Below are 13653 nucleotides of genomic sequence, written 5' to 3' on the forward strand. Positions count from 1 at the left end.
GCCGAGGAGCCGGGATGTCCCGGGGATGGCCGAGGAGCCGGGATGGCCCGGGGATGGCCGAGGAGCCGGGATGCCCTGGGGATGGCCGAGGAGCCGGGATGGCCCGGGGATGGCCGAGGAGCCGGGATGCCCCGGGGATGGCCGAGGAGACGGGATGCCCTGGGGATGGCCGAGGAGCCGGGATGCCCCGGGGATGGCCGAGGAGCCGGGATGGCCCGGGGATGGCTGAGGAGCCGGGACGGCCCGGGGATGGCCGAGGAGCCGGGATGCCCCGGGGATGGCCGAGGAGCCGGGATGCCCTGGGGATGGCCGAGGAGCCGGGATGCCCCGGGGATGGCCGAGGAGACGGGATGTCCCGGGGATGGCCGAGGAGCCGGGATGGCCCGGGGATGGCCGAGGAGCCGGGATGTCCCGGGGATGGCCGAGGAGCCGGGATGCCCTGGGGATGGCCGAGGAGCCGGGATGTCCCGGGGATGGCCGAGGAGCCGGGATGCCCTGGGGATGGCCGAGGAGCCGGGATGTCCCGGGGATGGCCGAGGAGCCGGGATGGCCCGGGGATGGCCGAGGAGCCGGGATGCCCTGGGGATGGCCGAGGAGCCGGGATGGCCCGGGGATGGCCGAGGAGCCGGGATGCCCCGGGGATGGCCGAGGAGACGGGATGCCCTGGGGATGGCCGAGGAGCCGGGATGCCCCGGGGATGGCCGAGGAGCCGGGATGGCCCGGGGATGGCTGAGGAGCCGGGACGGCCCGGGGATGGCCGAGGAGCTGGGATGCCCCGGGGATGGCCGAGGAGCCGGGATGCCCTGGGGATGGCCGAGGAGCCGGGATGGCCCGGGGATGGCCGAGGAGCCGGGATGCCCCGGGGATGGCCGAGGAGCCGGGATGGCCCGGGGATGGCCGAGGAGCCGGGATGCCCTGGGGATGGCCGAGGAGCCGGGATGGCCCGGGGATGGCCGAGGAGCCGGGATGCCCCGGGGATGGCCGAGGAGCCGGGATGGCCTGGGGATGGCCGAGGAGCCGGGATGGCCTGGGGATGGCCGAGGAGCCGGGATGGCCCGGGGATGGCCGAGGAGCCGGGATGCCCTGGGGATGGCCGAGGAGACGGGATGCCCTGGGGATGGCCGAGGAGCCGGGATGGCCCAGGGATGGCCGAGGAGCCGGGATGCCCCGGGGATGGCTGAGGAGCCGGGATGCCCTGGGGATGGCTGAGGAGCCGGGACGGCCCGGGGATGGCCGAGGAGCCGGGATGGCCTGGGGATGGCCGAGGAGCCGGGATGCCCTGGGGATGGCCGAGGAGCCGGGATGCCCTGGGGATGGCCGAGGAGCCGGGATGGCCCGGGGATGGCCGAGGAGCCGGGATGCCCCGGGGATGGCCGAGGAGCCGGGATGCCCCGGGGATGGCTGAGGAGCCGGGATGGCCCGGGGATGGCCGAGGAGCCGGGATGGCCTGGGGATGGCTGAGGAGCCGGGATGGCCTGGGGATGGCCGAGGAGCTGGTACACCCCAGGGATAGCCAAGGAGCCAGTGTGCCCCAGAGATGGCCTTGCAGCCAGGATGCCCTGGGGATGGCCTCGGAGCCAGCAGGAGGCACCGTCCCTGCCGTCGCCGCCCCACTCGCTGCCCTGCTCTGCCGTGGGGGTTTGGCATCGGGGCTGGGCGCTGCCGCTCGCCTGCCGTCTCCCTGCGCGGCAGCATGCTGCTGCCGCTGGGTTTTGCTTTGCTCTTAGCGCTGCTGCCGGGTGGCCGCTGCCGTTGGCCGGGCACAGCCGAGGACCCCGCGGCGCCCTGGGCCCCGGCGGGAGGGACGGGGGCGTTTGTCTCCTGAGTCACGCAGAGATGGCCCAGACAGCTGAGATCAACTGCAGAGGCGGCGAAGCAGCTCGCGGGCCTGCCGCACCGAGCGGTTGCTAACGGCCGTTCAGAAACAAACACAAAAACGGCTTTATTCTCAGGGAGTCATCAGGCAGCGCGAGCTAAGCTGCACGCTGTGCCACTGCCCGGCTCCACTGCTGTACCATGCACTGCTGCATAGCAGCACCACGGCGCTGCCACGCAGCCTCAGCGCTGTGCCGCTGCACCACTGCGCAGCATCACTGCTGCACCACTGCACGGCTGCACCACTGTGCAGCAGCACTGCTGCACCACTGCACGGCTGCACCACTGCGCAGCAGCACTGCTGCACCACTGCACGGCTGCACCACTGCGCAGCAGCACTGCTGCACCACTGCATCACTGCACAGCAGCACCACTGCATCACTGCACAGCTGTGCGGCGGCACCACTGCGCAGCGGCACGGCTGTGCGGCTGGGCACAGTGCAGCGAGCAGCTGCCTGCGCAGGAGCCACGGCACACTGCCGCGCAGGGACTGAGCTCGCCTCCGACCCCTGACGGTTTGCTCCTGATGACGAAAACTGGACCATTCCTGGCATGCCTTTTCTTTCTTTTTTTTTTTTTTAACAAAAATTCCAACTATATTTAGATCACAAATAAATAAATTCTTGGCTCGGACGCACTTTTTCGTGCCTGATGAATTAGCAGCCCTTCTTCCGCAGGAAGCTCTACAGTCCTCGGGGCGACCGCGTGCCTCCCTCCCGGCAGAGGGAAGCCGCGCGCGGCGCTCCCGCGCTGCCCACCCGCTCGCGCGCCAGCGGCCCCGCTGGGCGCGATGGCGGCTGATTAGCAGCGGTGGTGACGGCACTGCTGCGCCTGCGGCGGGCGCGTGAGCAGAGAGGGTAGCAAGTGGAAATGCAGCTGCCCGGAGCGGCCCCGAAGCCCGCGAGGCCGGACGGGAAGGGGCTGGCTGCACCGCCGGCGAGCCCGGCCCGCAGGGGACAAGAAAGCCCATCGCTGCGGCCTCGGGGCCCTGCTTCCCTTCGCAGCCCTGCCCTCCGCCTTCTTCACAGCGCTTGAGATTCCTCCGCCTGTTTTTGCTTCCAGCACTATGGAAATCACCTTCCTTCCGTCGGCGGGAGCAAGGGCATCGCTTTGAGTCGAAAAGCCAAAAAAACATGCTGGAGAAACTCTTCGAAAAACTGTATCTTCTCAGGAAAAAAAAAAAACCAAAACCCCAACCCAGCCCCTCTGCAGTGCACTGATCTATCCGTCTTAGCACCGAGATTCTTCACATAGCGACCTCCTGACACGGCTCGCTTTCGCAGCGCCAACTTCCCCCAGTTCGGCTGCTCTTTCTCTCGGCCTTCCAGACCCTCGGGGTTTTCCCGACCGCCCAGCAGCAAGCCCGGGGCTCCTGCTTGCGCGACATGGCGATATCACGTCTGTGTTCTGCTCTTGCTGATCATCGGCCCAACTCCCGTTTTGGTACATATTTCCACAAAAATGTAGCCGTATTTGGCTTCTCCCTCGTTACGATGCCGGTGACATCATGGCCAAAGCAGCTGATTCACACAAATATGGCACCAGCTCGGGGGGCCCAGCGCCTCGGCCAGCGCGTCCCCGGGGGGCAGGAGGCAGTCCCATTGCCAGGTGTCAGGCTTCTCCGGGAGTCCAGGACCGAAACAGCGCCCGGCCCGTTAAGTGCCGTGGCGGGCGGCAGAAAGCCCCGCTCCGTCCCGCAGTCCTGCCCGGCGGGGAGCTCCGTACGGCCACGGTTTGGGAAAACCGGGTTTATTCCCCTACCCTGGCACTTTCTTCTTGCCACGTCAGAAACTCACAGCCCGAGGCTATAAATCTCCTTCTGGCTGAAAACCCCGCTGCAAGAAATCCTGTGCCAAGAGCTAACTAAAAATGAAAAGAAGAATAAATCTGAAAACTTAAGTGAGGTGGGGTATTTCTGGGTTAGGGATGCGTCCCGGCGGCGTACATCCAAACCAAACTTGCTTATTAGTGATGCTGCAAATGTAAACCAATCCGTTTTACTGCATTTAAGAGTGAAGCTGACACATTGTGTTATACGAAGAGGTTTCGCCAGCCCTTGTCCGGGCAGCCGCGCGCGCCCGCTGGGAGGCCATATACCCCGTCAGCGGGGGTCGTCCCGGGGCTGGGCCCGAGCGGACCAGGGTCTTCTCCTGCGCGGTGGGAGACGCTCAAACACGGCGTGTCGTCTTTGAGGGGGAGCCACTTTCCGCACTGAAACGAAGGGGAGAAGGGAAGCGCTGGGGTCGTCTCCGTGCTCGGAGGCGCGGGCCGCAAAAACGCGCCCGTAGAACCGGCGCCACAGGAGGAGCCGCCCCTGGGGCAGGACTCGGCACAAAGAGCCGGCGGGTCCCGCGCGGCCCCGGCAGCTCGCCAGGGAGGCCGGTCCCCTTCTCGGAGGAGACCTGCGTGCGCCGGGCTCTGCGCCGGCCTCGGTCTCGCTCGGCTTTTTTTGGGGGGGGGGGGGGGCACACGCACGGCCGATGCCCGCCTGAGACAGCCGCCGCGGCTCAGCGCCGCGGCGCTAAGGGGATTTCTAGCAAAGGCTGTGTAGAAGCAACGGGGCGGGCGGAGGGTTGTAACCGCCGGCAGAGCAGAGCGGCGCAGGGGAACGTGTCGGCGCGGCGCGCAGCCGAGGCAGCCTGATCCGACGCCCGCGTCGGGCTGCCGGGGCGCTCGTCCCGCCGTCGGCGCGACGCAGAGGGACGCGCTCAGCCCCTATCCTTGCACTAGAAATTAGGGGTGGCTTTGCCGCAGAACTCCTCGTTTCTTGGTCGGCGCGAGAGGCTCTTGCCCGCCAACTCCAGACGCCTTCGCAAACATCCGGCAGCAACCTGGAGAAGCAGGACTACGCGGCGGGAGATGGCACTTGGCTTTCCAGGTAGACAGAAGCCAGTTTCCTTTGGGCTTATTAGTAATCCAGCGCAGCATGCGGAAACCTGAAGACATAAACCAAGGGTATCCGCAGAGCGCGCAAGGCAGAACAACTAGCGCAGCGCGAGGCGAGCGCGGCGCCGCGACGCCTCTGAACACGTTCGCGTGCGTTGCGCTCTCGAAACAGGGATACAAGACAGCAACATCTACTTGTGGCGACATTTACTTTTTGGGTGATTTGACTGGAGAAGTCGAATTAAAAAGTAAACAAAGGCTCAAATTAGATTTATAGAGGCGTAATTATTCCTGCTTTTTATAGAATAACACATACCCATATGAACCTTATTATTTAGCAGAGTCCTAAAGCAGCTGCTGTTTCAGGTCTCTGGAAGAGCGTTTTCAGGGAAACACACGAGCACGTCATGACTATTTGTTTTTGCACCTCTAAATTTTTCTCTCTGGGGCTTTTAGGAAAGTTTTATGGCAGTGTTTATATAGCCACCTCAGTCTGCCCTTGGGTTATGTTTTTCTCACCTGCCACCACCAAGTCGGGCCTCTTAGTTAAAGGAATCTGAAATTACAGTATATTAAGGACTGCGTGCAATAACAAAACTCTTTAAAGTTTTTGTTTAGGGCAGGCGTCTTCCACCCAAGCCGCTGGTGATTACTGAGTTACCCGAGCGACGACGAGTTGCCTGCTACTCCGACAGATCAGCACCAAGTCAATTAATTGGAGACATTCCTGAGCAAAGAGGATTTTTCCTCAAATGTATTATAAAGGAGAATTCAGTTTAGTTTTTCCTGGCCGGGGTGAGGTGAAACGCAGCCCCGTCACCGTCCCTCTCCTTTCCCGCGAGCTCCTTGTCAGCAGCTTGGTGGAGCCAAACCCAAGCAGCTTCCTGCAGGTTCAGAGCAGGACTGCTGCCAAGCACAACCGCCCCTCGCTCTCCAAAGCCGTGCAGTGCCAAAAAGGGGCAGGAAAACTTGTTTTTCTCCCCTTTTAAGGATTCCCCCTGCGCTTCCCGCACTGCCCCAGCGCGCCCGGGGCGAGCGGAGAGCAGAGCCGGGGCTCACGAGCCGCCGCGTGCCCTCGCTCCTCTCGTTATTCCTGGGTCCAGGGGCCGCTTCAGCCCCGCTTTCTCCAGAGCCCTTCGAGGGGGAGCGTTTCCGCTGCTCCGCAGCTTCCTCCTCCCCAGCCTCTGCCGCCACCAGACCGTACCAGGAGAGGCCGGACCACGCGCGCACGGCAGCCGCCTCCTCTCCTGTTGGGACGCGGGACTTGGCAACGGGCTTCCATTTCACCGCTCTCTGCCATAGAGACGCCGAGAACCGAATCGTCATGAAAAACTAGGTGATAGCAGGTTATTTGCATGTGTTAATACATCCTGCCCCATGTTACTATTGCCTCCGTTCTTGATGCACAGCCTCGCGGATACAGACAGATGTTGCAGCCCGTACTGATGTTGGCTAGAAACCGAATAACTTTCAACAAGCTGGTCACCGATTTCACCCTTCAGACAGTCCTGAGGCACCGAGACTCGGCATCCGTTTAAGCAAAAGGCTCTTTCCCGTCAAGGCCGATCGCGGCCGCCTGCGGGCAAGCTTGCTATTAGCGCCCTTACTGAAGGCAGTGCCCAAGCGCTTCCGCTGCGAAGCCAGCTCGAGGAAAGACCGGGGCCGACTGCACCCGCTGCAGCCTGCTAAATAATTAACGGCGCGGGGCGAGGGGTTGATTTTACACGGCGGGGCAGGTATCGAAGCATGGCGTGGGGAGCCGGGGCCGCTGGCGGGCAGACCGCTCCCCGGCACCCGCCGCCTCCCGGGCCGGCTCCTTGCCGCGCCGCTTGCCCCAGAAGCGCGTTTGCACGTTAATGACGTCGCTCCACCAGCTCTTGGCCTGTTTTGAGCCCCCTGAGCTCCGTGGCGTCACACGTCATCGATGCGACCGATGTCTACGGCCCGTCCTGCCGGAGACGAGGAAGAAAACCAGACCCAAGCTTTGGGGATCTTGCTCTGAGAAATAGCTTATTTGAAGGCTGAGAAACACTGCTGTGGTCCGTCAGTCGCGTTTAGGAAACCGGTTACGTGCAAGGTCAGTGTTTAACGTGGGGCCAAGCACTCCCACCCGGAGGAACGACGCCCCCGCGCTCTGCGCTTCCCACCATCTCCAGGAGGAACCAGGCGGTTCATCCACCACCGGCACAGCCGTCGGTTACTGAAATAAGGAGTGCTAGACTCACCCTTCGACAGGTTATCCCTACGCTTTTGTGAAACAGCTACTGTGAAAAAAAAAGAAAAATAAAAAAAACACCAGGGAGACGCTCATCCAACCAGTTTGGTCCCCACTGGTCAGATCAGGCCCCCGTCGGCGGTGGGGCAGCGCTCAAAGCCAGGTGCCACCACCGTCCTCGGAGGGGTTCGGGGGGCAGGCGCATGCTCCCGGCCGAAGCTGCAGCCCCCTCCTGAGAGCCAGGCTGCGACCAGCCTGCTGGCGCCCAAGGCCCCGTTCCCAGTCCTACTGCTTCCTTGAATTATCTTTTATCTCCTCTCCCCATCTCTCTGAAGAGGGGAGACGTCTGCGTTCAGAACAGCAGCGTTACCGTTTGCAATTTAACGCAACGCGCTCTTCTCCAAAAGGCCACTGTAACGCTGCATTGCAAAGGGCATCGCTTACAACATCTCACTTAGAGACCTTTACCGTAGGCTGGGAAGAAAATAACGTTAACTGCCTGGCAGCTTGCCTGCTGCAATGTGACACTTCCCCCCGGGGTCTCAGAGCACCCTGCACCAACTAAATGTCATATACATAACCAAATAAGATACAATATTGTTAAACCAGGAGCTTTTATTTGAAACAATGGACTGGAAACGGCTGTATGACAGGAAGACCCATCTTGTACCACGTAGCAACCTTGTGAGACACCTTAACTTTTTATTAATTTACTGGAAAGATCCTCTGTAAACTGCTCACTGATGGCCCTCCATGAGACAGGCTGGCATACGGGCGTAAACGTCACCTTCTTGAAAACCACAGATCCTGAGACACGGAGAACACAGCTGCAGCAGTGCCCTTCGCTCGAGAGGATAAACCATAGCAAAAACAAAACATTGTGTCTTCCCTTGGGGTGAAGACCTCCTCATACGTACACTGAATTTCAATTTTAATAAAGACAATAAAGACTCGCATATGGTTTGAGCTGTTAGATCCATTAATTTCATGCTTTTGCTCCTGACACTTGAGAAGCCCAATATTTTGCTAAGCTGTTTAATTGCAGTGATTTTTTTTTCCCCCTTTAGCAGAAAGTATTTTACAGGCTATAGAAATACCTTGAAGGCCAGAGTGGATGCCAGCAGTCCAAAAGACCCAAAGCAAACACGTGCATGCTGAAATGGGGATGTTAGAGGAGAATTATAATTTATATATCACAAAAATCAAAATCCAAACCAGAACATGCTGCAGTGGTATTTTACCTCAAAATAACTGAATGAAGCCGTTAGTGATGAAGTATTGTTGCATTAATGGAGACAGACTGAAAAAAAAAGTTGATGCTATCCGTAGTAGGAGACTAGTAGACAGTGATCACGACCTACTAAGACAAAGTCATGACGAAGGCACTGTCGCTGAAGATATCCTTATATGCAAAATGGACTTTATGCCAGAGCACAGGGAAGAGCAAAAAGTTCATTTGCCATTGTCCAGAGAGGATGAAAAAACAGGATCAGGTTTTAACTGGTGTTATGCAGAAAACCCAAAAAAAGGTGTTGATTGCTGATATTCAGGATTTCAGACAAGCATGTTTAGTTGCAAAAAAATTTAGGACAGTAATAGCTAGGTTTTCATTCCAGCAGTTTAGTCACTGGGCTTAATTCTGCCCTCAGTTGTACAAATGAAAATATATATTTGCAATTAATTCAGTTATACTAAATTTACAGCCATGGTACAAAAAAGACTCATAATAACAAAATATTTTAGAATGGAAATCAAAGACCCTGATACTGCAAAGCCTTACGTGCAGAAATGGCCTCATTCAACAGACTATTTGTGTAAAGACAACTTGCACGTCAAGAACGGGCAGAGCCAGGTACTCACAGAAGAGCCATGGAGAACACGAATACAGAAACCAAAAGCTTTCATTAATGGTTTATGTAGCCTGCTCTGGTTTCATTACCAGTTTGGAGTCATTAGCGAGTATTTGGGAGACACCAGGGGAGAAACCTGCAGGAAGGACAAGGTCCTAAGGTCCTTCTCCTTCCTCTGCCAGACAGGATCCATGTGAACATCGCCCTCGCCCAGGAACACGCCCATGCCCTAACCACCCCTGCAGCCTCGATGACTATTCACCACTCCAGGAATTTACTTTGTGTCAAATACTTTAAAAATGGTCACTTTTGGTAGCACTCGATTGCGTGAGCGCCGAGAATGGCGAGCGGGTCCTTGGGGCGCCGGCACAGGGAGCTGCCCGGCCCCAGGCACTGCAGGAGCCACATGGAGGTTCAGCCCCTCTGGGGTGGGGACTTCCAGGATCCCAGATCAGACACTGCATTTCAGAAATATCCCGTTTTGGTCATGGATCTGGCTCACCCCTCCTCCGCATTCGCTTCAACACAAATACACTGCAAGGACTATGCAGCCAACTAAGGCAAGACAAAACAAAAAAAACAGCCAGGGAAAAGACCGCGGCAATCTGAATTTTCTGCGATGGTGGTAGTTATTTACTTAATAGTTTTTCACTTTTAGGAACTCGGTGTTTTCATTGATTTTTGCATTTGATGTCTACATTTCTTGAACGCGTTATCTCCATATACCTAGCTTGTAGGCAAATTGCTGTGTAAGAGGTAACCAGCTGCGTGCACAAATGGACAATGACTTCCCATCCAGGAATGCTGTTTGGATGTTAGGAAACACTGTTTCGGCAAAGACGCTAAGTGATTCAGGCTATTTCCATCACTGCTTACTTTGAGCATATGCATGTTTGGCTGCCTTAACATAGCAGGGTTTAGAACTACATTGCGTCTTCAAAAAAATTACAAAGGTTTTAGGATGTTTCCATAAATAAAACTAAGCACTGGGTTTAATTCTTCATTCCCCCTTTGCTAACAACCAAAGGGCCCGTATCTAAAGCTAGTCAAGGAGAGCTTAATTATTCCTAGTGTGACTTGAAGTCTACACATCTTCTGTTGACTTACAGCACCCTACTGAGTTTTCAGAAATGATGCCCCCAGATGCTGGAAGTAGCTGCTGTATAACCAGAGATGGGTCAAACCAAAAGAAGGGCCATGGGCAACCCAGAGGCACAAGCACCACAACGCATGGCCATCACTCCTCCCATTACCACCATCACTGCCACCTCAGGAGTTTTATGTTGCTGCTCTAGATCTGGAGGTAGGATTTCATTTACTCATTTTAAATATCGCAGCGTTTCCAGGAGTGTCAACCACGTAAGTGGATGGAGGCGGAAGCGTTGGAGGCATCCACCAGCACAGCCCAAGCTCACCCCCAGGAAATGTTCGGATATGTCTTTTGCACCAAGTCTTTATCTCACTACTCTAAAACAGTGATCAGCTTGGACCGACTCATTTCTACTGGCAGGTATCACCACCACCAGGTGCAAGGCTTCAACAAGCTGCACAGAGAAGCTGGTGCAGAGCTGCGTGAGCAGTAGGACAGCACTGGAAGCTTGCTTCATGAATCCCACTGTTGAACTTGCACACTCTCATGTGCAAGTTATTTTACAGTAAGCAAACATTCACAGCAGGGAGTACGCTCTAAAAGCAAGCAACCAGCATCATATGTAGTGGAAAGAAAGCTTAACAGTCGGCAGCTCCTTACACCTCTAGAAACAATATTCCAGTTCTTTCTAGCAAATAACAGACATTTAATATAAGAAAAAAGACCGAGCACACAGACATCTACTAGTCTGGACTATTTGATAGTTTCTCTAACAGAAGCATTGCATGACACAGGGAACAAACACCACAAACAGATTCAGTGCTGCATTCTAGGACGATGCCATCCCTATTAGGTCTGAAACGCGGCAGCGACCTTACCTAGCGAACAGAGAGCTGAGCCGGAGGCCACAACTGGCCGTGCCCCCCGGCAGAACAGAAGTCCTGCAGGCTCTGAAGTGGAGATACATTTCTCTTTCTTGGACAGCATCATTAACATATTACGGGGGGAAAAAAAACTGGCATTGCAGTATGTCAGGCCCAAAAAACCCCAAGGCTGCTCAGGCTAAAAAGTTGTTTTCCATAAAATTCCTGGTCAAAACAAGTTGAAATGAAGGTCCATACTTTAAATGCTTAACTATCTCCAGTATTACTGTGGGAACACAGTGCCTCTCTGTTAAAAACACTCACTTGAAACAACAGGATAGTAGGAGGCAAGCGAGATACAAAATTGGGCAACATGGTGCTAGGAGGAACTGCCAGGAACGTCTGCATTCCAGTTGCATGTCTAGAACTCAAATTAGTTGAATTAGTCAGCTGTCCATAACTAGTCTGCCATTTGCACAGATCTATAAGGTTTTCATCTTGCTAAGGTTAAATCAATCATTCTGTATGCCAACTCTTTACTTATTTTTACATTATTGTACATTTATGAAGAGAAAGCTACATATTGCTGGTATTTTATATCATTTGTTTTGAGAAAGTAATCACTTTGGTTAATCAAATTCTTTACAATCATTGATTTAGTACAATAGTCAGCGTTGTATTAATGTAAACTTCCAGTATGGATTTCAAAAAACACCTTGTTATTGGTGGCCATTACCATAGGTTTAATATACCAAAAATTAATCTTGAGATGTGTTATTTCTAAGAGGATATTGCAAGATCTTAAACATGAGAAGCTGAGAGGTTTTTTTTGTTTTCTACAAAAAAAATCCTAAAGTTCTGTTGAAACCCCTTCCTAGTAAGATGCACCATGTAAGCCCCACCCTTCAGACATGGATAGGGTGCAAGAGGGTAGTTAGCTGCTTGCAAGTGAACAGCCAGGCTCTAATTTGAGCCCAAGTTTTTTTTTTTTTAATTTTTTTTTTTTTTTAAACCTTCCCCTTCTCATGTACTTGCCAAACTACACCAATTCTGGCTTGGATCTGGGAGCCAACTGCACTTTCTCAAGCTGCTCTGGTTTAGGGATGCCTGCTCTTACGGCAGGTTGTACACAGGAGGTTGGCTTTGTCGAGACTGAAGGGCTTGCCGGTCAACAGCGTCTCGCACTCCAGGCAGGCGAAGTGTCTCTTGTGCCAGGTCATCCCTTCAGCCTGCTGGTAGTCCTCTGAGAAGATTATCTGTGGAACAAGCAGATAATTGTTCATTCCCCTCGTTTCTGCCTTGGGCAGCCTGACCGAGCACTGTAACCCCTCGGCGAAGCGGACAAGGAAAGGAACACCCTGCCAAGTCGAAGCATGTCAAGAACAAAGGAAACCAAAGCCACGTGCACCATTAAACCCATGAGCTGCTGAGATCAGTCTTTAGAGCATGTGTAAATAAAGAGTGTGGGACTACTCGGGAGTGATTAAGCCAAAATCAAGGGCTGCAATTATAAACTATAAAAATGTCAGGCTTCAAATGTGTAGAGTTGGATCCCTGTTCTGAGAGAAATACAGCATAGCTAGCTGAGATGACATCACTAACATCATACTTTTTTATCCTGTTTTCTTCAGCCTAGGTTCCTCCAGCTCCCTAGCAAAGCCGTATGCCCTAGTGACCAACACCAGAAGGATACAGCTAGCAGAGGGCTTCCTGAGGGGGCACAGGTAGAAAAGAGGAGTTTAAGATGCACGTCAGACAGGTCCTGAATTCACCTGCCTGGAGGAGCCCAGAAACGCGCTGGGGAGCGGACAGCAGAGGGAAAACGGCCCCGGCCCTACCTCATCGCAGCCGGCACAGCGTGGCCGCAGGCTCTCGCAGTAGTGGCGCCCACACCAGACCGCTCCGTTTTTCCAGAAGTAGATGAGGTCGACGAGCGGCTCGGAGCACTTGCAGCACACGAAGCAGGCCGGGTGCCACTGCCGGGAGTAGCCGGCTCTGTCCACGTAGACGACGGGGTAATCCGCCGGCACCGCCTGCTTGCAGATCTCGCAGCACTGCGAGGGAGAACGCTTCGTTAGCGCCTAGGTCGCTCTAGGAGGTGAGCACGGGGCTAGCCGCGCACACCGCGTAAGCAAAAGCGGCGATGCTCCATGCATGTGCCAGGTTTTTACTTTTTATACATTTGAATTCATAGCATCTTTTCAATGCGTCATTCTTAATTATGCAGTTGGTAAGAAGAACAGTTAGCAAAACACAACCGAGTAACACACTGAATACGCTGAAGGCACCTGCTGTGTTCCTGCTTGACGTCCCATAGCACCAAGGAGGAGAGGGGAAATAAAGTGTTTAATCCCAGGATTGTTAAACCATGTAGTACAGGCTGCTTTTATTTTAGCTCTTGTTCTGTGAAGATAACTAAGAATGCAAAAGGCAAATTTTACAGCTACACCAGCTTGAGAGGCAGAGCAAACAAAGAGCAGTCTGAAAGAGGGCTACTGAACGGAGCAGCAAGGTGGAAGGGCAATGTTTGCAGCTTGAGAAAAACGCTGGGAAAGGCACCTCCATCGTGCAGCAGAACTCAGGAAACAGGCAGCACCGCAGCGCTCACGGCTAACACAAGCAGTGGCCCCAGATGGATTGCCTACGTCCTGCACAAACATCTGCAGCAGCGCTAAGTATGGACAGAGCATCAGATTATAATTGAATTCAAAGTCACTGTAAGTAAATTTAAGTTTGTCAGCCCTCACTTGGAATACTGTTTCCTATCTTCCAGCCAGATCCTCAGCAAAGGGGAATGGCATTGCCCACCATGAGCTAAATATCTGGCCTTGGGGGGAAAAAAGGCCCTGAAAACTAAAGCCAACCTTCCATAAA

At 54.9% G+C, this 13653-nt stretch overlaps 1 protein-coding gene across 1 annotated transcript in view; it reads right to left on the bottom strand.

Annotated features, from left to right (window-relative positions):
- Positions 1–7574: 7574 nt before the first annotated feature.
- Positions 7575–13653, bottom strand: part of LMCD1 (LIM and cysteine rich domains 1) — a 41003-nt gene continuing 34924 nt past the window's right edge. Inside the window, exons 5-6 of the mRNA XM_068907193.1 lie at positions 12618–12833; positions 7575–12035 (exon numbers count right to left, since the gene is read on the bottom strand). Of these exons, the coding sequence (XP_068763294.1) occupies positions 11877–12035; positions 12618–12833 (375 nt within the window). The 3' untranslated portion in view covers positions 7575–11876. The remainder of the gene's footprint in view (positions 12036–12617; positions 12834–13653) is intronic.

Source organism: Struthio camelus, chromosome 14 (genome assembly GCF_040807025.1).
Source record: "Struthio camelus isolate bStrCam1 chromosome 14, bStrCam1.hap1, whole genome shotgun sequence".
Lineage (NCBI taxonomy): Eukaryota > Metazoa > Chordata > Aves > Struthioniformes > Struthionidae > Struthio > Struthio camelus.